Below are 24,029 nucleotides of genomic sequence, written 5' to 3' on the forward strand. Positions count from 1 at the left end.
GATCATTTCTGGGAATAAAACTCTGGAGGATAATTTTTTACATTTTTTATTAACTGGGAACATGGAGTTCGACTGTTACCAGCACTATTTCCTCGACGACTTCGACAGGGAGGAGGATTTTTACAAGTCGACCGCACCGAGCGAGGACATATGGAAAAAGTTCGAGCTGCTGCCCACCCCTCCCATGTCTCCCACGCGGACTCTGAGCGGCTGGCGGAGGCGCTTCTCTGCAGCAGCTGTCGCCGGGGGACAAGCTGAGCTGGCTGTCCAAAGTCCTGGGTCAGGACGAGGAGTGCGAGGGCCAGTTCATGCCCGACACAGAGGAGCTGTTCGGCAACCTCAGCTCCATCATCATCCAGGACTGCATGTGGAGTAGTTTCTCCGCCAGTAAGCAGCTGGAGAAGGTCAGCGGGAGGGTGTCAGCAGCAGCCACGGCCGCGCAGACCAGCGTCTCCCCCCCGGTGGCCCAGATCTCAGTGAGACCGAGCAAAGCGCAGTGCGTCTCTGCCACGGACTGCGTCGACCCCGCGGCGGTCCTCACCTTGGCACCGGCAAGCAGCAGCGGCAGGAAGCCTGCGTCGTCTGGCTCCGAGTCTCGCTCTGATTCCTCTGGTAAGGAAGCAGTCATGCTCTAAAATGTGCCCCACCCTGGCTGCCCCTGCCTCCCGGGGATTATATTGCCCTCTAACAATGCGTAATTTGGAAAAGCCGGGGCTTGCTGTTACATAACTGTGGTCTGTGGCGCAGAGCGGGGTTACCAAGTACAACACAGCCGGTCACCTTTTTAAAGCTTGATTTTTTTTTTCTTACACTCGCTTTGAAAATGCGCCACAAGCGTAGGCCTACACTAAAATACCCATGCAGTCTTTTTCTTTTTTCAAAAACCGCGCCCTCTTCTTCACTTTTACTTATAAGTTTCTCCTTCCGTTAAATATCTGCCACTGCCTGGCTCTGCATTACAATCACAGTGCGGCAGAGGGGCGGGGTGACAGGGGCCCCTGATGATTTATTACTACTACACACACACAGCGACAGACCGTGAGAGTAACTCTTTCACATTTCCCAAACTAGGCAGTGTGCCCCCTGCCAGCAGATCTCCTTATTTCAATTGTTGATGAATGCTCAGTGCTTGGGGGAACAAAAAAGCCCCTGGATTCCTGCTAGCTTCAACACCTCATCTCCCTCTTTATTGCCCTTCCTCAGATAGAGGAGTAATGATTTGCATGCCTGGCTGTGGAAGGAATGCACTTCCTTATAGTCGGTTCAGTTACACATTTCATTCAGCAGCAAGAATTTGTTCTTAATGGCCTGCCTGGTTAAATAATTGTAAAAAAAGAAAAGTTGAACTCTTGCTCTTTCCCTTTCCCATTGAAGAATATAAAGTGTTGTGTTAAGGATCCCACTTTATGCTTTTTCTATGTATATTAACGGGTAACCCCCGCCTCCTCCTCCACCACAGATGACGATGATGAAGAGGAAATCGACGTGGTTACCGTGGAGAGCAGCAAGCAGCAGCACAGCCGGGTGCGACTGGTCAACGCCCGGAAGCCCGTGACCATCACGGTGCGCGCCGACCCCTGTCCCAAGCGCTTCCACATGTCAGTGCACCGGCAGCAACACAACTACGCCGCCCCCTCCCCGGACAGCGAGCCGGAGGAGGAAGAGGATGACGACGATGATGATGATGACGATGATGAAGATGATGAGGAGGAGGAGTTTGACGAAGAGCCTCAAAGAAAGCGTAGCTGCACTGGAGCCATTTCTTCTTTTTCTGCGGCGCGTGCCTCCCTGCCGGCCTCCCCCTCCTCCTCAGAGACTCCGCTGAACTCGGACGGGGAGGGCGACCCGGCGGACCGCCGGCGCAACCACAACTACCTGGAGCGCAAGCGGAGGAACGACCTGCGCTCCCGCTTCTTGGCCCTGCGCGACGAGATCCCCGGCCTGGAGTCGGCCAAGACGCCCAAGGTGGCCATCCTGACCAACGCCACCGAGTACCTGGCCGAGCTGCACGCCAAAGAGAAGAGGCAGCTGCAGGAGAAGAAGCGCCTCAGAGCCCGCCAGCAGCAGCTCCAACGCAAACTGTCGGAACTCAAGCGCTCCTGAGACTCTTTCTTTCTTTCTTTCTTTCAAGTGGACTTTTCCCCCTTATTATGAACTGCCTCATCGTGGGCCACAGTCAGGAGCTTTAACTCTCCAGTAACCTGTCACTTTTTTTGGAAAAGAGTTAAAAAAAATAGAAACGACATGCCTCATGTAAATAGTTGTGAATTTCCGTTTTACGGAATAGATTCATGAATTCTGACCGTGTGTGGGCCTCCTATTGCTTTACCTAGTGCTGGCCAATGAACCTGATATGGGGAGGACAAGTTAGTGTGTGCTGTGTGTGTGTTGTGTGTGTGTGTGTGTGTTTAAAATGTTTTCTTTGCACAGTGTTTCAGTAATGGACAGGGGTAATTGAATTGATTTTAAGCTATGACTATAAGATACTTAAGATATATGCTGTGATGGGTTGATATGACAACTTAATAGTTTACCAGTGTGATAGTGCATAGCCTTCAGTGTGTGTGTGTGTATATAATGTGGTTGATTTCATGGTTGCACACTTAAAGTGGAGTGAGGTGTGAGAATGCCTTTCTTTGTACAGATGAGAGAATGAGTCAGTCCCTGGTTTGATGGGATTGTATGACTGACTGTTTGATGTACAAATTGTTCTGTAAATAATAGCTTATCACTCCTGGCGATGGAGATGAAATCAAGAGTGGAAAACGAGCTTTAGCTCCTCTTCATGACGTGCCGCCAGGCATCGAGGAACCTCTATTTTGTTAAGAAAATAAGGAAAATGGGCAAAAAAAATAAGTAGCACTGCTGTACTTTATATTCACACACGTCACTTTGTGATTTCGATGATTCTCCTGATTTTGGTTAATTTGTATTTTTTAAGCATGCTAAAATCGACAGCAACATTAAATTTTTATACCATCTTGACATACAAACCTGAAGTCCTTGTTTTTATTCAGATGTTACACAATGCCATACACTGCCGCTGAGGCACAAATAACTGTACTCCCTGCTAAAGGAATATCAAAGGCCTCCAAACATGGTGACCTTGCCATCACACTAGTTTTGTGCTCATCTCACGTTACCATTGCAACCTAAAGAAACCTTACACCAAAGTGAAACTCTGATTTAAATGCTCGTGGCGGAAGTAACCAACGACACAGATTTATCAGGCCTCGCACAAACAGCGTGGGTAAGGAGCACCACGTGCTGATGTGAAAGTGCCGGCTGTAAAACCAGGGTGGCGGGGGGGTACCTACTACTTGATTCCTGCACTGTGTGTCGCTGTGCAGTATCTGTCCTATGAAGGGAGCACGTTTCATGCACAGGCTGCTAGTCTGCAGGAGGTTAGGCTGAGCTCGTCCTTGAGACTTACCCTTGAAGAGTGTGTGTGTGATACTGTGGTGGATCCTCCCCTCTGCAGTGGCTGCTGCATGCTGGCCACCTGATGTGCTCTGAAATAGGTTACACTCTCACACGCACACACAAACTGGTATCTATAGAACAGTCCAGAGGGGCTCAGGGGACAGGTTGTGTGAACTGCTTCTTGGGTCCAGTGCGGCTGTTCACACACAGGTATGCAATGGGAGAGCAGCAATGCTTCATGTTAAGTGACTCTAAAATCTGTCTTAATGCCTTTGAATGGGAAAGGTAAAAAAAAAATCTCCCATTGATTTCTACATTATGGAACAACACCATCCTCTAGGACTTTCATAAGGCTTGCATTTATTATGTGACTACCCTTTGTTTTATTCTTGCTTTGTGCTCCATGTAATTGGTGGGTCCCCCAGAGAACTACTTGTGTAAAAAGAGTCGAACAGAGTGGTCTGGAATAGGTAGATTTCATTTATTTACATATATGTTTTTATGGACGAACAGTTGTTGCGGATCAATATTAAATGGTTACCCTAACCTCTTGTTGTCAGGCTAAAAGAACGTCTGACTGCAGGTTTTGTCTTGTTTCACTCCCTGTAGGATGTATTACCCTGTGGTGGGGGAGATCTTTATACTGTGCTAACCTTTACTTTGCACTCTCACTGGTGTAGAGGAACAGGAATAATGTAGTAGAAATTGGAGGATGTAGCGATTATTTATTGAACTGAAAAAAAATAAAACATTTTGATCCTAGCTGACCTTCAACAGTTGAAATAATTGTTTAAAAGTGTGAGCAGGGCAACCAGCTCCTGTCCGCTCCCTTTGTGTATTAAACTGAGGTAACTGTGTAGCATGTAATAACTTCCTGCATGTATAATTCGTTTGATGGGAAACTGATTTCCTGTGTGATAATGCTGCCCTATCAATAACCTCACCGACAAGTCTTTGCAAGCCTGGATGGCTGAGGTTTTGAATGCAAGTCATTCGTATAATAAATCTCAGCACAAGTACAGCCTGACAGTGGAACAGGGCACACCCTGAACTCCAACCGTCTCGCACCTCACTGGCTTTTGTTATGGCGTATATTAGTCGGTGTTTCGCCTGCCTGTGTTCACTCAACCCTAACCCCATTTTCAGCCCTGAGGGCGCTATTTTTCTGGCACGGTGGAACATTTCCTTTACAATATCAGCATTTGGTCTCAGTTAAAGAAGTTAAATGACCCTCTGTGCAACAACACTGACGTTGCTACGTTTTATTAATAAATTTTTTGACAGTCCTATAGACTATGAAAGATCATAACTCCATAATGTCACTCTTTTTGCTCAAATAATGCATGTAACACTCATACAATTGAACTCATCCAGTGAGCTTTTTTTAATTTTTTTTAAAGATTCACTGTGATTAAACAAGTTTTTTCTACATGTAGGCCAAAGTTGACAATAATCCCAAAGTGGTTATGGCGCTTCTGTGTTTAACAAAACAAATAAAACAGGTTTTTCTTGAAGGAAACGATGAGGTAAGAGGATGTCTTTTTTCCTATAGGATGCTCTGTTCTGCTCTGCTCTGCTCTGCCTTGGCGGTTAACTTGCCCGACCGGATTTTCTGCTCTCAAGTTCATTTAACGCCCACGCAGAGCAACTCCGAGAGCACGTGTGATGACTGTTACACATGTGTGAATACTGCATATGTGTTGTATTCTCTCACATCTGCGAGATACCTTCATTTTCTGCAGTAAAAAAAACTCTAGCCTTTCGGGACCAAACAGCTGCAGCCTGTTTCCAACCTCCCATACTAAACGTAATGTGTACGTAAGAGGAGATCCGTCCATGGCTGTGTAGTAGAGGTCGACATATTCTCGGGTACAAGATGTCATGTGACTGGGCTTCACTGGGTGGTCATACAGAAGTGTGTGATGTGTGCGATCAGGGTGGGACTGTGGAGAATCGATGATCTGGCTGGGTGCAGAGCTGCCTCTATCTGATTTATACATCCTCCTTGCACACACACACACACACACACACACACACACACACACACACACACACACACACACACACACACACACACACACACACACACACACACACACACACACACACACACACACACACACACACACACACACACACACACACACACACACACACACACACACACACATACACTCACTTACACTGATGTGGAAAGCCTTCTCAACTGTGACACTATTCACCTTATTTTGGAACGCCCCGTTTTCCACTTCCGATTCTAGCGAGTTTATCATGCGACTTCCGGTTCAGCGCTGCAGAGCCGCGAAATAATGTAAACAGCGGCAAACAATGAAGCACAATTGAATCGTAGGGAAGAAATATTTGTTTACAGAAAGGTTCTAAACGTAAAAGTAGTACGTTTAGTAAGTTAAGTACTAAGCCATTTGTCATTTAGTAGTTTGTTTTCGATAAACTAGCTTACATCGCTAACATCTACACACACCGTGGTCGCATCCTCTTATTACGATGCGGCAGTCAGACGCCCGCAACGAGGATGACATGAGAAAGTGGCTAGATTACGGTCATATTTAGCTGTCCCTTGGAGAAGATGGAGCCATGGTGAAAAATGTCAAGAGCACTGAGTCAGTACCTTCAGAGGGGTAAAGCGGGCTGTACTAGGCTACTCCAAGTAAAGCAGCTTCAATTGAGGAAGGTAAGACAATATGTTTTTTTGTTTTAAACCTACAATGATTGTCAATCATACAAGGGCATATTTCTCTATTCTAAAGTGTAATCTCAAATTATATCATCTGATAATCTTTCCCAATATACAATTATGTGATTAAATTAAGTTCAAATGATCAGTTTTCTATGTTTTGTCTAACCAGAAAATAGAAATAACATGAAAAATATCGACTCATGTGAAGTAGCATAATAAATGTTTGCAGCTACTTTAGTTAAAATAGCCTCTGACAACACTAAAACTTTGCGATTACTTATACAATCAATACCACTTCTATTTAAACCTAATCAAATTTAACTTGCTAACATGCTTTTTCGTGTATCACAGCACAACGAGAATAAGAATCGGCAGAATCTGGCAGAGGAAGAAAGTATGTACGTAAATGGATTTGAGGTAAGTGTGTACATCTTCTCTACATAAAAACAAAATATATCCCATTTGAAATGACTCCATACACAAAGACATTATGGCATTGGCAATACACCATGTTTAGTAGTTGCTCGCTCCGTTTAAGTGGAACACTGTGCAAGCAACTATTAAATGAGATGTACTGCCATCTCTGTGCATGGAGTCGTGTTTTACATTTACACAGTTTAATGCAACTCTTTTCCACAAAATTATTTGGAATGAAATAAGATTGACTAAATCTTACATAATCAACACATTTTAATATCAGTTCTGAGACTTATTCAGGATAATCTGTGATATTCAGTCTACTTCTATGTCACAGAAAGTACAAGTCTAATAATAACACTTTGATTCAAAGTAAGTTGTTTATTATAATATTCAGATGTCTGCCATCATTAATCAGAAATATTTAGAACTGCTGTAGGCCTACATGTATATTGATTCAACCACTCGATTGCTGCTTGACAAAAAATATATTTTTTCTTTCTTCTTTTTGCACAGTGGTCAGCAGAGGAGCCATGGCTGTCGGGAAGCCCTGATGGAGTGATGAACACTGAGTACTGTTCCAAGTGTCCAGCCTTGGAGAAATCCTCTGACGTCTCAGGAAGACCACTTCAGTAATAAGATCTCAGATGTGAACATGGGGGGCATTAAAATCACAATCACATGGGCCGCATGACTATTACATGAAGTGGTGGACAGTAAATAAGTTAAATTATTGAGTTCCAACTTTTTGAATGTCTGTACTATACTTGAGTATCTGCTTTTTTGGAAACTTATGACTTTCACTTCACTATTTTTCTAAGACATACATTTTACTTTTGAGACCACTACATTTCTGAGGCTAACAAAGTAAAACTTACTTTCAGTCTAAGAAAAGCTTTGAACTCAGCTGTGGATTGAGAGACAGCGAGATCCTCCCATGAGGCAGTTCTCCCTTTACTCACTGCCAATAAGGGCAGGGACACATTTCCTGGGAAAACCCACTGGTCCGTGTTTGTTGTTACGACAGTCACTCTTCTTTCAGGTGATTGTGCAAAATGTTGTACATTAAAATGTGTAAAGAAGTTGCTGTGTGGATTTTAGATTTTTTTTTAATTGCAATTGGCCAGACGCTCTGTCCCTCACGTAAGGAAACCGATTACAGTTCAGCGGGTACTGTAATCGGTTGCCTTACGTGAGGAACAGAGTGTCTGGCCTCAGCTGGTTTTCACAAAGTATAAGGAGAGTGTTATCAATACTTAGAAAAACAATTAAACTGAAAGAAGCAGAGCAGTGGCGTCTTAACGTGACGGGAGGAGAGTTTACCAACAAGACATATTTTCAATTTCCAGTTGGTGTAACCCCATCCCAGCAGCAATATTGCTGGGTGTAGCTAATGATGCAAATGTCTGTACAGAAATTGTGCCAAGTCTAAAGGCTTTCTATTTTAAATATATGCTACCTCGTATTGCAAATGAAATTCAGGCAGGCAGGTTGTCACTATATGAAATACAAGCAGCTTTGTAAAAACTAGATCTAAAACAGCTGTTCATTTCTCCCATCTTGCCCTAATGTTAAACATTCTGTTAATGTAGTTAAAATGTATTTCAAAGAAGAAAAAGTTTCCGGTAGTATGTTAACAATTGTTTGTTTTCACAAAAGCTGCTTCCAAAATTGCTTAATTAATATAATACATTTGAGGAATTAAAACAAAATATTTCTTTGTTGAATGCTGTTGAAATAAGTATGTTTTTAATAAACTTTGTGGCACTTTACTGTACATTTTGCATGTCTTTTGTAATAAGTACAAATTTAAAATGTTACTGTACATTTTGCATGTGTCTTGTAATAAGTAAACCAATTGACATTTAACTGTACATTTCTTGGGGGAAACATGAACTGTAACTATGGTCACAAAGGGTCCAGTCCTCCTCCCACTGGGTCACAGCATCTCAGTGAGTTTGGCACATCCACATCCATGGCTCGGTGCTGGGTGTTGCATTGTCACCTAGTAAAATAGAAAATTGTATTTCATTAATGCAGCCTACAAACAAAATAATAATTTCCCCACTGTAAACAACTCTTAGATAACATGTGCATTTACTATTTCCATAATCCACAATGATTGCAAATATCTGATCTGTAGGCTACTCAGCCTGATTGTGGTCATCATAGGCCTATTCGGCCCAATCTACATTAGTAGGTAGCCTATATTATTATCTGGTTTAACTGTTAAATAAGTAAAATATGTATGTTTACATAGAATTGAATGCAGAATTAATTAGGTAACACACGTTACATGATACATAATTTTCGTTCCGCCATAGTTTTTGTTGTTAGTAGGCTACAAATTGTTCACAAACTTTTTAATCAAACCAGTAAACAGAGGAGGCTGTTGATAGTTTGACATACCTGGATAGCACCCGGAGTGGTTTCTTCAACGTAGCTTCATAGCCAAGTCACTTCTCCGGGTAGGGATGCTATTCAGTTGGTTTATTTATATATAAAGTGGACGGAACAAACAACGGGGCTCCGCAGGTATGCTATACTAAGATCAAGCTAACCGGAAGTTCGATGACAGGATCAACAACAATGGCGTCTTCCATGGTTACGTTCCAAAATAAGGTGAATAGGGAAAGTGAGATGGCATGTACAGCACAGTTACCTATGAATAAGGCCCAATTGCTAAATCGACACAAAATTCAAAAGAGGATGCATCATTTGCACGCATTGCTGCCTGGGAAATCCTGTGATTTAATAGCTGGCCTGCACAAGTAATAGGCCAATTGTTGGATTGATTGAAATTGTGTTTAACCAAGTGGATCATGAGCTGTGTCACTAGGGGAGAAAAGAGAGGAGAGTAAATGGGGTGGCTGCTGCAACCCTGCCGCCTACTGAAATTTCCATCGATGTATGTATGCTTGTGTATTACCTTCTTTAATTCACTTCATCACAAATCTGTATGGTAGTCTACGAGTTTTTCCCTATTGATATTCAAATGACCTAAAGGCATATTAGCATGTTTTTTTTTGCACGTGGCACCTTAGGCATATAACTGCATCACCTCGGAACAATGGCTTATCTTGTAAATATTGGCAGACAAATTCTATATCAGATGATAATGCCTTTATCTTTGGCAAGAAACACTTCCAGTTATACCCGTCGCTCCGGCTTTTCTTGCATGCAATCGCTGTCTTGTACTTCTGCACTATAAAAGTGAAACACACACACACACACACACACACACACACACACACACACACACACACACACACACACACACACACACACACACACACACACACACACACACACACACACACACACACAAAGGCACATTGAGCAATGTTTCCACCATATTCACTGGTTGTGTCCTGACTGGCTTGGTTTGTATGGCATGTATACATTGCATGTTTACACAGCGGGGCAGAGGAGGAAACGGACCATAAACACACAGCACTGGTTTGTGATTTTAAGAGCACGGTTGAACTGGCTGCTTATCTTTGACCTACATGTGAGTGAATTTAGGACATATAATACAGGCGGAAGAGACTTAGGCTTATCTTAGGATAACCTCATGAACTCCTGTGGGAGAATGAGCTGTGGTGGAATGGAGCAGTCTAGTCTCCCACCAGGAGGCTTGGCTCGGGTTGTGCTATGAGAGATGTCGCGGGGGTTGCAGGCTTGGAAGGGAATGATTTAGTCAGCCGTAGAGAGGAGAAGTGGACTCACACTATCATCCCTTTCTTACTCAAAAGTCAACACCCTTCCCCTTATTCTATGTTGCAAGTGGCTGACGGTAAGTATGGAGGAGGAAAACTCAAGCGGGAAGAGACGCAGATACTCACATCTTCTGGGGAGGGCACAGACACACACACACACACACACACACACACACACACACACACACAAACACACGCACATACACACACACACACACGCACACGCACACGCACACACACACTGACACTGACACAAATGCTTTCAGGAAACTTTCCCTGGTCGCAGTCCTCCATCTCTCTGCCTACTGACCCACATTCCAGCCTGGTTGTGTCACTGGAACTCAGCCGAGGCTGCGGCGGCTACTGTCCATCTGATCCTAATGAGGCTGTGTGAGCCTGCCACTGAACCACATGAATATGCTGGCATGCAAAAACATCACATTCCTTTCCTCCCTGTTTTCCCGTTTCTCTGTGTCTTTCCTACTGTCTTCTTGTTTTCCCTATCTTTCTCTCATCCCCGACTGCCCCCTGTCAGAAACAGTCTGCTGGCTCCTGCCCTCCCCTCAGGTACTTATCTCCACCATTTGCCGATCTAGGTCATTCTTCTGAGCTCTCTCTCTCTCTTTCTCTCTCTTTCTCTCTCTCTCTCTCTCTCTCTGTTGCTCACCCTCCCCATCCTAAGGCCAGTGTTACATAACAATGATGATTCAGTTGGAACAGGCTGTATATGTTCCTCTTCCTGAATACATCTGGCCCCAGCTGACTGGTGTCAAACCCCAGTGTTTTGCTCTAAGCCTGAGTGAGTCCAATAAAATGGTCCGCCTTAAAGCCAAATAAATACACAAGGTGTGGGGAGTTCCTGTTCAGCACCTTCTGTGCAGCACAAAAACATTTGTTGTGTTTGTTTGTTCTTTGTAATAGCCCCTTTGAAGAGTCACCTTCCCCATACCGTCTTCATCTAACAGCTATATTGTCTGTTGTGGCTTTGTTGGTGTGGGGCCAGGCAGCCATGTCGTGTCAGTGAAGCAGACCTTTTAACTCGCCTGTCTAATCTGGAGCTAATCCTAATCCTGTTAGGGTAAACATCGCTGCCATCTGGGCCCAAACACACCATAGCTCTGATTTGATGAATCCATCAAAAGGTCCTCAAACCACAGCGATGCGTTAGCTGTCAGTGACTCGCGCTAAACTCTGTGTCTGGCCTGGGCGTATGACACAATCAGGCAGAGAGTGGACAGTCCAACAGTTCATGGGTAAAACAAACATACTCACAGCCAACACTGTATATGAGCGAGTATCAATGAAGAAGGCAATTAGGATGGAAGAGTAGAAAAAACCCACATACATTGTGTTTGTTTGTTTGTTGTTATTTGTGTGTGTGTGTGTGTGTTTGCGCGTGCGTGTGTGCGTGCCTGCATTCATGCGTGTGTGCATGTGTGTGAGTCCAGACACAAACATGAGTAATCGGTTTCTATAGGGTCTTTGGCCACTGGAGATGTAAGAGGGAACATAGGCTGCGGTGATGTAACCATGGTGCTGGTTAATGGATAAGGGATAAGGGTGGGGGGCCTCAACAGTGACAACTGCTCTACTGCCCTTACCCTGGCAACCCATCACCAGCACCCCCTCCCCCCCAACACATTCACACACACACAGAATGGGTTAGAGAGGGTGTGATGCCTTGTGAGGGAGACTTAAAACTCCAATTACACTTGCATACTAGAAAAAGTATTGTTGTTTTTATCATACAGGATGTATAACCTGGTTATTGATATGCCTCTAACCATTGCCCAGCTTCTGATTGTCTGGCCCTATGCAGGCTATCTCAGTGACTGGCTTCAGTGATTGCTGGTGCATCTACACAAGGTAAGCCTTTGCATTTCTCAGGCGCTTCTTGGGATTCTTTTGAGGGCCGATAACAGTTTGTAGACTCTGCCATACTGAGAAATACAACGGAGAGAGAGAATTTTGTGGAGCTGAAAGGCTTAATCAACTTTGTGTCAACTCGTTTTGTGATGGCTTGAATGTAACCAACATTCATTTATATGAAAAAAGTTACGCACTATAGCTTTAGGTCAGTTTTGTGTTCGCAACTTGTTGCACTGCTCCAATTGCAAAAAGTAAATAAATTGATGCATAGTTAACATTTTTGTGATCCTTTCGTTGTCATTGATAATCATTGCACCGGTTATGTTCATATTATTTGGTTTAACTAGTCTGCAACTCGGGTTGAAGCTGCCCTTGCAAAGAAGGCAGACAGAGATAACACATTGCTATTTGCATTGTTTGGACCCAAGCTAGCATTCAAGTTTTTCAAAACTGATATAAAAGCCTAAATACTATCCAGGTTTCTGAAAACATGGTATGACGTTTGATATGCTGACACATTTAATGGGATTCACCAAAAAACTAAACAAATTATAACTGGGATATACTATAAAAAGACCATTTAACAAGGAATTCACAATGTTCCCCAACTACTTTTTGGACTAGCGTTAAACTTTAAAAGCACATTTAAAAACAATGTTACTCTTTCAAAATAGGGTGACAAAATCTAGAGTCAGAGGAGCCGATGGAAGCAAGTGAGCTGATGCCAAGTAGCTATGCTCTCAGATATTTCTTGAAACCTGTTGCTACTGTTGGGGGGGGGGGGTCATCCATGGAGTTGCAGTTTAAATCAGAGACACTGCTGCTCACACACAGTGAACTGCCGGCCTTGTCAGCCAGCAGATGTTCCATTGTTCGCCTCTGCGGTGTAAGGTTGCTTCAGTTGAAGTTGGGACACTTGCTGCATCTTTTGAATGGAGCCCCTTTGAGTGCCACCAACCCCCACCTCCTTCTGCCCCCCCCCCCCCCAAGCTACTCAGAGAGGGGCTTTACCCCTCCCCCACGTCCCCTTTAACCCCCTGCAGACCTCAGAGTTACCCCACTATCGCCACCACTATAAACCCCCTCTGGTAAGATCTCTTCTTTAGTGCTTGTGCTCTTTGTCTGGCCCACAGTGAGGCCTTCAGTAATCAGGAGTCTCCCCCGCCACACACACACATACACACACACACACATCAAACGCCTGTTTATTGACCAATTACTGCAGTGTGAAACTATATATGGAGAGTCTATTTGCATAAACAGACATTCACATGCTAAAATACAAATCCACACACATACTCACAAACAGTGGGTGTTATCAGATTGTCTCTTATCAGATGGTGGATGTTTAGTGTATAGGCTCTTCTGTTTTTCCTGGATGGTTACAATTCCTCCTTTTCAGCTCAGTATCTCAATGCGACTGCTGTTGTCGTCAGGGTCTGAGTGACCACCACTGTGGAGCTTATGTAATTATCAGTGCCCTGCTTTCCTCTTCCCCATTATAGGCCTGTGTGTGTGTGTGTGTGTGTGTGTGTGTGTGTGTGTGTGTGTGTGTGTGTGTGTGTGTGTGTGTGTGTGTGTGTGTGTGTGTGTGTGTGTGTGTGTGTGTGTGTGTGTACATTGAGAGAGAGAGAGAGGTTCTGTTATAAGGCCTAGGAAACGCACAGGCAGCACAGACTTCCTGTTTTCGTGTTGAACCAATTGGAGGCAGGAAGTGAGAGGAACCGCGGCTCGGCTCTTTTTGCTTTCTGATGGATGAATTTTGCCTGACGTAAAGATGCTGTTGCTTAGTCAGCTGCCACCCACTTACTTATACTACAGATCTAGGGGGTTGGGGTGAGTCTAGACTGTCACCTCTGTGAAAGCCCTCAAAAACAAATCCAATAATGTCACTTGAGTGCAGTGCATAGGGCTGTTAATGGTCTGTGATGCCAATTCAGCAAATTACCTTCATACGATCTGGGTCCTTTACTTTAGTGGTGGTGGATGATCGCCAGCTCTTATCTCAGCAAGTAAAGGAGGACAGCCTTTAAACTGAGAAAGGGGGTTCAAGAGAGAACTAAGAAGAACCCCAGTTAGAACAAAGAATCTGGTGGTGGCAAACATGCCTGAGTGGCTGCTTTAAAGGGCTGATTAAGGTTATAATAGTCATCAGCCATGCCTGAAGCCCTCCGGGCTGTGTGTTTGGGGGGGTGGGGCCGGATAAGAGGTAGTGGGGGTAGTCCAGGCTGTTACCCTCTTTGTTCTAGCCTGCTCCACTCATGCTTGCTTTTGTCTCCACCCACAGTCTACCATGCCACTGACAGAGCATTATCTCTCTATCCGTCTCGCGCCAAAAGCCAGAAAGGGGAGTGTGTTGCTTTTCTTTCCTCATTTCTGTCTGTCACTCCTTTTTCCAAAGAAGGTGTTGAATCTGACCCTTTTCCAGTGCAACCCGGGGTCTGCAGGTACAGAGTAGATGTGCCGGAGCTCAGAGTCCAACCAGTGCAGGCCTTGTTTTTGTCTCTATCTGTCTTTTTTTCTCTCTCCAGTATTTCCCGCCACTCCAGGGTGCATGGGATGGGAGGGGAGGGGAGTAGTGTTACAGCCGGCATGAAGAAAGGCTGGCTCTTCTGAGCCTCGCGCCAAATGTCGGCGTTATTCAAATCAGCTCAGTGGGTGCGGCCCAACTGCCTCCATGTCCTGTTAACCCCCTCAGAGCTTCAGACCAGCAAGCAGACACACAAAGGCGAGGCAAGTGTGGGCTAAGGGCTTTGCCAGATAAAGGTTAAATGTATGATTGATGTGAGGTCTTAAACAGATTAAAATCATGTTATTATTATGATTTTTTTGCTGTTCCACAGGGTCTTTTTAGACATGTAATTTAGTATCCTACATTATAGGAAGCTTTATATTGTCACATTTTACCAACCATTCCAAAATGAAACACAAAGTTTGTCATCCTATAATAAACTTACTAAATCTTGCGTTGATTCTACTCAAACCAAAGGTTGTAGTTCAATATGTAACACATACATTAGGCTTTGGCAGATAATCTAAGTCTCTGTAGGGCTAATTGTTAAAGCCACACAAACTACTATGCCAAAGTTAAAGGGTTTCAAGACGCAACACACTCAGGTTTTCAGATCAACTTCCTTTTTGCACACTGACAGAGTTTCTCTTTCACGTCCTCTTTGTCTACAACGCCCCTAGGAATGAATGAAGCTGAAGCATTCAGCACCACACCAGAAGACCTCAGAGGCTTTTTTTTTATCCTCTACTACGCTCTAGTGGCAGTGAACATGAAATGCAGAAAATGTCTGGATTTTTCACTTTCCATACTGCCACACTGCTGACAAAGAGAGGAGAGAGAGAGAGAGAGAGAGAGAGAGAGAGAGAGAGAGAGAGAGAGAGAGAGAGAGAGAGAGATTGGATTGAATGCATCTGCAGCTCCTCTGGCTTCAGACAATAAAACACAATCCTTCAACTGTCACTTGAGAAGCTCGTTGCGCCTGGTCTCTGGAGAGCCTGCACACAGTCTCAGACAAACACATTATCCGGTCACATTTTTGGGGGACTGCCTCTTGCCGTTTTTGGATAGATACTGTATGTAATGGATGTCTGCTGTTTTGTAATTTGATACAATCTTGATGTTGATGTCTGCAACACTATGCGTCTAAGGGGTAGTGATACACAACCTTGATTTTAATAGTCAGAATTGACTACCATTGTAATGGTGACAGGTACAAGAGACACAAGATGATGGTCGTTCTGGATTCAGTTGTGTCCAGCATGTGTCCCTATAATAATTTAGTAACACATTGAAGTCTGCTCTGTGCCATACTCACAGAAAACATCTGTTGGTAGGTAGATTGCCTGTTTGCTGCCATAAAAGCAGAGCTAAAATCATTTAACATGAGTTCATGCTCTTCAAAGCGAGACCTGCCCTTTCATCTTTGTTCCCTGCACCACCAGTCTGTTTCTGATTGATGCCATGTTTGGAGGGGGTATATATGCACTCTGCTGTCCCCACAGCCAATCAAATCCTAGATGTGGGAGTCCCAGCAAGTCTGACTCCCTGGCTGTTGCCTGGCAACTGCAGACTGCTGCTCCCAAATTCAATCCACGGAAAAATCCTGCAGGGGTCGACATGGGAAGAGGCAAGAAGAAATTATTCTTAGGTGCACAGGGAGGAGCAAATGACCAATGATGAACTCCATTTCCCACACTGCTGGGCAGGGAAATTAAATGGTAAAGGACGAGGGAGAGTTAAGAGCACAATGAGATATAAGATACAAGCCCCCAAGCTGTGTTTGTAGCAAAAACATCAATACATTTTTTTTAATAAAAAATATTCACTATAAATGATCTATTCATGCATTGTTTGAAAAATAGCTCTGCTTCCATGTCCAAGCTCAGCCTCTCTATTGGGACAACTGAAGCATTCATGCGTTACAAGCATCATGACACGGCAGGGCCTTCACACACCGGCCTGTCTCGTCCAATAGGGTGCCTCAACCAGTTGTCACATACAGTACATTACATCACAAGCTCTGCTGCTGCTGCTGCTGCTGCTGCTGCTGCAGGAAAGTGTTAAAAAGGGGATGCATTATGACATGAAGTCAGCACTGTGTGTGTGCGTGCGTAAGCGAGAGAGAGAGAGAGAGAGAAAGACAGGGATGCTCAGAATAAGACAAACACAGAAGAGCTGAGCGAGGAATATGAATACGCATGATGCCGGAGATAAAAGGAAAGCATTAATTTAGTCCGTTTCTGAATCTCTCTTATTCTGCTCATACATCACTACTTTTTTTCTTTTCTCACTTAGAATTTAGCTAAGTGCATCTATAGCTGCAGCCATATTGAGTCATCTTCTGAGTGCACCAGGACTGAATTGTGAATGTGAGTAAGGACTTTCTGTGGGGGGAACTCATGCCAAAGAGAGAGAGAGAGAGAAGAGAGAGAAGAGAGAGAAGAGAGAGAAGAGAGAGAAGAGAGAGAAGAGAGAGAGAGAGTAGCAAAAGAGAGCAATCAGTGGATGCACTCAGTGTGGACCTTAGAGAGTTAGGAGAGTGGTAAGATGAGTCTGAACAACGGTCAGACTCTGACTGTCAGTGGACAGGACCTGAGCAACAGCATTAGCAACCGAGCCACCTGCGAAGACGCCAGGAGGGTTCTGAAGCCCTCCACCCCCACCAGGAAACCCAAGCCAGTGAGTATCCCTACTGCCTTCCCCTACGCAGCATCTGCTAACAGGTGCCGTTTCTATGAGTTCCCATGCCTGTATGTGAAGTATCCGAGTTGGAGACAGCAAAAGGAGACACTCGTTGTACATATTACATGTGAATTACGAGGCAAAATGTAATCTTCATGTCATTACCTTGGAGCTGAAATATGTATGCTTGCCCAGACTCACTTGTGTTCACCAGTACCGGAGGCTGCTTTTGTCACAGTGGCCAAGAATGATGTCACATGATGGATGACAGATGAGAGAAGGCAGACATTCTCCAAACCTTATTAAAGTCTGACCCTGGTCGGGCAGCAGGAGCAGTTCAAATCAGGCTTAGAAAGAAGTGCTGCATTGGAAGCCTCGCTGAAAACAAAGTGACGTGCAGATTGAAGTAGTTGGGTGAAACAGGATACAGTGGCTCATCAAGGCTTTATTGTGTCAGTTGGGAGCACAGAAGGGCTCTTGTTTCAGATCAGGTTCTCCGTTCTCTGTGAAGGCTAACATCTTGTTTGGACTATACTCACCGGGAGAGGATGCACCAACATACGGAAACAGCAAGCACAACTTCAGGCACTTGCAGGATGCATGGTGTCGTCTCGGTTGTAAGTTTCGAGGGGGAAAAAAACAGGAACCCTTTCTCTTTATTTAATACTATTTAACTAGTGGGAGTAATTTACCACCCTGTACATATCTTCATTTGATAAAGTGTCAAGTTTTGAATTATCGTTCAGCTTTTATAGATTTAATATTGTCTTTAAATCTGACTAAGTTACATCGATTTCAATTTTGACTATTCATTTGACCCACTAAAAACCAGTTAAACAACAAAAATAATCTCAAAGTGTACTGTACGTGGTGTTGTTGTCAAGGCTTTTAGAGAATAAACAGGTGTTGGCCAGTCTGGTATGTTGGCCTGCGCTATCAGAGTCACTCAGAGGAAAATATTTCATATCAGACCGTCACCTCTATTCTGTCACATCAGCTCACTCACACCACGGAAGCCAGTTATTAAACTATGAATTGCTTCTGGGAACTGTCGGAGTCAGCACATCCACAAACTTTTCTTTCCATTATTCTTATTCACTACAGCTCAGAATATATATACTGTATATATATGTATATATATACTGTATATAATGTACTGTCTCCCTATGCAAATAAGGTGTAAATAATATGTAAATGAAACCCTTTATTTAACTCTTTTCCTCCAGCCCAACCCGGAGAATGCCATCACCATTGCCGTGTCGTCGCGTGTCCTCTTCCACATGGAGAAGGAGCAGCAGATTTACGAGCAGCAAGGCATGGAAGAGTACATCAAGTATCAGGTGGAGCATGAAACGCAGCCTTTCAGCCCTGGACCTGCCTTCTCCTTTGTCAAGGTCAAAACTAATGAATAGAAAGAGCGGGGTAATCAAAACACACACACAATGTCAAATCCACTGCGGAGTGATTCGTGTGTTAAGTGTTATGTGTTAGGTCGTGTCTCTGAAGGCAGAGAATGCTTAACAAGCATTAAAGACCTACCCACTCAAATACACCCACACATGATGCACACACACACACGCACACATGCATGCACGCACGCAAGCACGCACGCACTCATGCACGCACTCATGCACGCACTCATGCACGCACACGCACAGACAGACACACACACACACACACACACTTCCATCCCAACTGCAGTGCAGTATTGTATTTTTAACGACTCAAATCTGTGTTTTCTCGTGTTGCCAGGCTTTGGAGGCTGTGAACACTCGACTGAGGGATCTTTACCCCGAAAGTGAGGAGCTCTTTGATGTTGTGCTCATGACCAACAACCACGCATACGTCGGCCTAAGACTCATCAATACCATCAATCACCACCGTGAGTTATACACTTGATCAATAAGCAATATTGATTATTAACATATCCTTGAAAATATCCTTCTAGCATTGCAAAAAAATAAATTAAATTAAGATAAACAGTATATACTGTGTATATATATAGGGGAGAACGGGGTAATCTGAGCCACTTTTTACATTTGCTCCCCTCTAAGAGAGCTAAAATGATTTATCACTCAAATTTACATATTTCCCATTAATTCAGGATGTTTCCTAGAAATGGGCATTAGCAGAATTTTTTCATGACAAAGGGCAGTGAAAATATGATTGTTTTAAAAAAAGTTGTCATGTGGCTCACTTTACCCCAGCTGTGGGGTAAATTGATCCACTTACTTTTTCCACTCTGAAACTACCATAACAACACATATTGTAACAGTAAGAATCCTGAAAGCTAGCCACACATTCCAGAACTAATGTCGGACTAGTAAAAGAATGATGGGGTTTGGTCAATTAAGCAAAGCTAATTTTCTAAACACTTGAAAGTAACTCTGAACAAAATCAAATACAACATATTATAATTCAAAAGGTTTTAATAAGATTCAAATGAAAGATAGAACCAGTTAGATTAGAACACTGTCTGGTTGTCAGAACACAGGACCCTTAGAGCCAGCTAGTGTCTTGGGGTCAAAGCATAGGAAAATCAGAACCAGCGAGGGATTCAGAACACAGGAGAAGACCCAACTGGATTATAACATCAGCCTGTCATACTCTACAACCAGGCCTACTCTACATTCCAGCCCTGAAGGTTACAGGGAAAGATGAGAAGTTGCTCTTTCCGTGTGGTTGCCCCAGGTCGTCTTCCTGGTGTATTTCCTTGGCATGATGGCTTTTCTACAATGTGTATGACATTAAAATAAAACATATGTTATGTAATATTACATTAAAATATGTTTAAGGCTAAACTTAACTTGTGCCTCATGGTGGGGGAAAGTGAGACAGTGGCTCACTTTCCCCCACAGCATTTGACTCACTTTCCCCCACCACCACAATTTGAGAAAAAACTACCTCTCTTAGCATTTCAGGCTAATCTTCAGTTATCAGCATCACATGGTTTCATATGTTGGTAGTTCATCAACACGTTTGATAGAAGTTTTTCTACGTGAATACATTTGCTTTGGCACAACAGTTGATTAAGTTGACAGCAAGAAAATTTACTTTTACATGCAAAATACCTATTTTGATGAAAAAAACATGCTTACCACAGCACCATGAGGTCCTCTCTTTCAGGGCCATGGGGAAATGAGAGGGGCTTGAAAACATATATCTCACATGACCACAAATGTTTTCCGTTGCCTAGATACAGGGGGTGGCTCACATTACCCGATGCCTCAGATTCCCCCGTTCTCCCCTATGCTGTATACTATATACTGTAGTATATACATAATTGTAAATTGAAAAAAATAAGATAATCCTGGTGAAAGTTGATATTGTCCAATGCTTTGGTACCACTTGCAAAAGTAGGAAACTTTTAAAACCATCGTCCATGGCTTTAATTCATTATACATGGACAGTTTGACCATTGATCTTCTGTAAAAGTGCAGCAAAACATTTGCAAAATCAATTACATAACAAACAGCGATTAAAGGTGGAGTCAGCGATTCTGAAGAATGTATGTATTTAAATTCACTTTTTGAATCAGTGAATTTCTCCTCATGGCCCCGATACCTGTACGTACCGTGTGCGCAATGAAAAAGAAAATCCAGTGTAAATACACAGCCTAGGCTCTGTAAACATGCATGTTGCCAGCTATGGTGGGCCCCCTTTGTTTACATACCCTTTGTTTACGTACCTGTTTACAGACATGAAAGTAGTCCAAACACATTCACTATTTATTCTGGTTTGAGAGACATTTGCCAAGAACCCACCTGTTTCAGTACATAATCATGATCATCTTCCAACACTTACATCTACAAAAGGACGGTCTTGGAGCTGAGACGCTTGGGAAGTCAGAATGCAGTGATATACTAAAGCTTTGTTGGGTTTGGTCATTTCATGGGATTTGTTGACAATAAGAAAAATATAAACCGTGTATTGTTGTGTACAGAATGTGCAGGGTTTATTTTCTGAATTCCCAAGTAGCTTGTTAGCAAGCAATCACTTCAGTCACTGATTGGACCCCAGGTCCACATATCAACACACACACAGACACACACACACACACACACACACGCACGCACACGCACGCACACGCACACGCACAAGCACACACACACACACACACACACACACACACACACACACACACACACACACACACACACACACACACACACACTGAGGGTTAGCTGGACTCCGGATGCTCAACACAGCTGGTCATCTCTATTCCCACACTGTGGGTGACTTCATGACCCCAGTGACCATCCGCAGGTCAAACAAGACACACATGAGTGTACATGAAATCTACTCAAGACATCTCAGACTGAGACATCAAGCAAGAGAGAGAAGAAACTGGTTGGCAATCTCATTATTTCTTGTTCAGTTGTCCTTCGCTGTTCAACGTAAGCAATTTTTTTTTTTTTAAACTTCGTAATGCTTTGATAGTTGACAGACTCCCCATTATTTTGATGGGTCGCTCTCATCACTGTGGATGAACAGTGACTGACAGTGATAGGATCTTTCTCATGATATGACCCCCCAGGGATAAGTGGTGGGAGTTGGGGATCCGCCAGTTATGGATCCTTGCAGGGGTTTGGCCATCCCACAGCCATTGCTCACTGATGTAGTCTAGTCAAGCCAAGTGGAACAAACATATGTACTGCTCAGACAAGATCTCAGGCTCTTTCATGTCACTCCAGGTTAACTCCACCACAGGCTATCAGTTTTTGCACATCTTCGATTTGACGCACATCAACTGTTCAACTGAACTTTTGATTCCTCTTCTCTGCAGAGTTGTTCATCGAGCGCTTCTGCATGACAGGGGGAAACAGCCCCATAGGCTACCTGAAGGCCTACCACACCAACCTCTACCTATCTGCTGACGCAGGCAAGGTTCTAGAAGCCTTGGAGGAAGGTACATATTACCGAGAAGCTGTAATACTAAACTAACAAGGCAAAGGTTTGTGCTAAGTAAGCTGTATTATTACTGATTGGTAAAAATACATTCAGGTATAGCAGCGGCCACTATGTTCACACCGGGGAAGATTACTGAAGTGTCGGAGACTCAGCTGCGCGTTGCCTTCGATGGTGATGCCGTCCTCTTCTCCGATGAGTCCGAGCGCATCTACAAGGCCCATGGACTGGACAAGTTCTTTGAACATGAGAAGACACACGAGAACAAGCCTCTGGACCATGTACAGTATACACACAGCAACCATTATCAGTTTCACATTGCTACTAGAAATGTAGTGCAGTTAATGAAAGGATAGCTCTGGTTTGCTAAAACTTGGAGCTTATTTTTATACTTTTCACCATAAGTTCTGAGAAAGTTGATCTGTAAACTGTGTAGATAGGGATTCTAATACTTTATAGATTTAAATGTGCAAAGAGCCACAGATTAATATAGAAACCACCATACTCGGCTTACTGTGTTTGTTCCTCTTTCCACAGGGACCGCTGAAAGGTTTCCTGGAGGTTTTGGGAAAGCTGCAGAAGAAGTTCTATGACAAAGGCAAGCGCATGGACTGCCCCATCAGGACCTACTTGGTGACAGCTCGCAGCGCAGCCAGTTCCGGTACCAGAGCTCTAAAAACTTTGCGCTCGTGGGGTCTGGAGATCGACGAGGCTCTCTTTCTGGCAGGCGCACCCAAGGGCCCCATGCTGGAGAAGATCAGGCCCCACATTTTCTTTGACGACCAGATGTTTCACGTGGAGGGGGCAGCAGAAATGGGGACGGTAGCGTGCCACGTGCCCTATGGGATAGCTCAGAGAGTTACCAAGAAAGGAATAAATGACACATAGACATTTTCAGCATCAAAGTAACCTGGACGTCACTTTGAGGCAGTGGCGGACTCAGACTGTTTGAAGGGCAGGGGCGAAAAAATAGAAAGGGCACATTCTGGAGAACACGGGCCCCACCAGCGCACACAGTGGCTTTTCTAACTCGATGGTGTTTTGTTCCCCCAACGGAGCCTGGAAGGCCATATCCTATACCTGAAAGTGCTGCTGTGAAGGCCCCTTTCAGGGCACTTGTTAAATCTCCATGTAGCACTTACTTGTGGCACTTTATAGTTTTGTTCATTTGAAGCTATAGTACTTACGTGATTATTGTTGTTCTGAGTTTGTACCTTCATTGTGGAATGCACTTAATGGAAGTCGCTTTGGGTAAAAGCGTCAGCTAAATAAAATGTAATGTAACGAAACACTTAACACTGTGTTTGTAGATGTTAAAAAAAACGGTTGGGCTTATACAAACAAAATGGGGAGTCTGGGGGTCCCCCCACCCCCCAGGAAAAAATGTACTTTCAAAGACACTGTTTCCCCTTATTCTAGCGACTTTATAAACACCAAAATGAATTGTTCACATCATTGTGCACTTTCACATTTTGCCAAAGAAGGGAGGATGCCTTGCTGCTTTCATCCTTACTAACATTTAAGTAAAAATTAGACTGGAGAAAATTCAATGTGCCGCTACCATATAGTCTTTGACCTCTGACAGCCAGCTTCGGAAAAATTTAAGGAAGTTTTCCTTCATGTTGAGGTGATATCTGACTATTATCGTCTCTCGTCTAAACGGATTATACAACTGAAAATATAAAAAATGTCTGACTTGGCATCTAATTGCGCTTTTCCACTATGGGTACGGACATACTCTTAATCCGCTTTTTGCTTCATTATCCAGTGGAGATTCAAGTACCACTCGATGTAGCTGTTT

General features: G+C 43.8%; 1 protein-coding gene, 1 long non-coding RNA gene and 1 pseudogene across 3 annotated transcripts; all 3 read left to right on the plus strand.

The window, feature by feature from the left end:
• Positions 1 to 6: 6 nt before the first annotated feature.
• Positions 7 to 2,987, plus strand: LOC307262201 (protein L-Myc-1b-like; annotated as a pseudogene). Its single transcript, XR_013845613.1, has 2 exons — positions 7 to 612; positions 1,460 to 2,987. The product of XR_013845613.1 is annotated as a protein L-Myc-1b-like (transcript).
• Positions 2,988 to 5,730: 2,743 nt separating this feature from the next.
• LOC307261451 lies at positions 5,731 to 8,214 on the plus strand. Its single transcript, XR_013845220.1, has 3 exons — positions 5,731 to 6,115; positions 6,473 to 6,538; positions 7,055 to 8,214. It is a non-coding gene; the product is annotated as an uncharacterized lncRNA (long non-coding RNA).
• An 8,971-nt stretch (positions 8,215 to 17,185) lies between these two features.
• LOC307261980 (cytosolic 5'-nucleotidase 1A-like) lies at positions 17,186 to 23,116 on the plus strand (the record flags this gene model as incomplete). The annotated part of the gene is made up of 6 exons (XM_080042713.1): positions 17,186 to 17,317; positions 18,547 to 18,714; positions 19,073 to 19,202; positions 22,107 to 22,229; positions 22,325 to 22,509; positions 22,766 to 23,116. 6 exons carry the CDS (start codon positions 17,186 to 17,188, stop codon positions 23,114 to 23,116), a joined length of 1,089 nt encoding a protein of 362 aa, XP_079898839.1.
• Positions 23,117 to 24,029: the final 913 nt, after the last annotated feature.

The sequence above is a fragment of the Ammodytes marinus genome (genome assembly GCF_949987685.1).
Source record: "Ammodytes marinus genome assembly, chromosome: 15".
Classification (NCBI taxonomy): domain Eukaryota; kingdom Metazoa; phylum Chordata; class Actinopteri; order Uranoscopiformes; family Ammodytidae; genus Ammodytes; species Ammodytes marinus.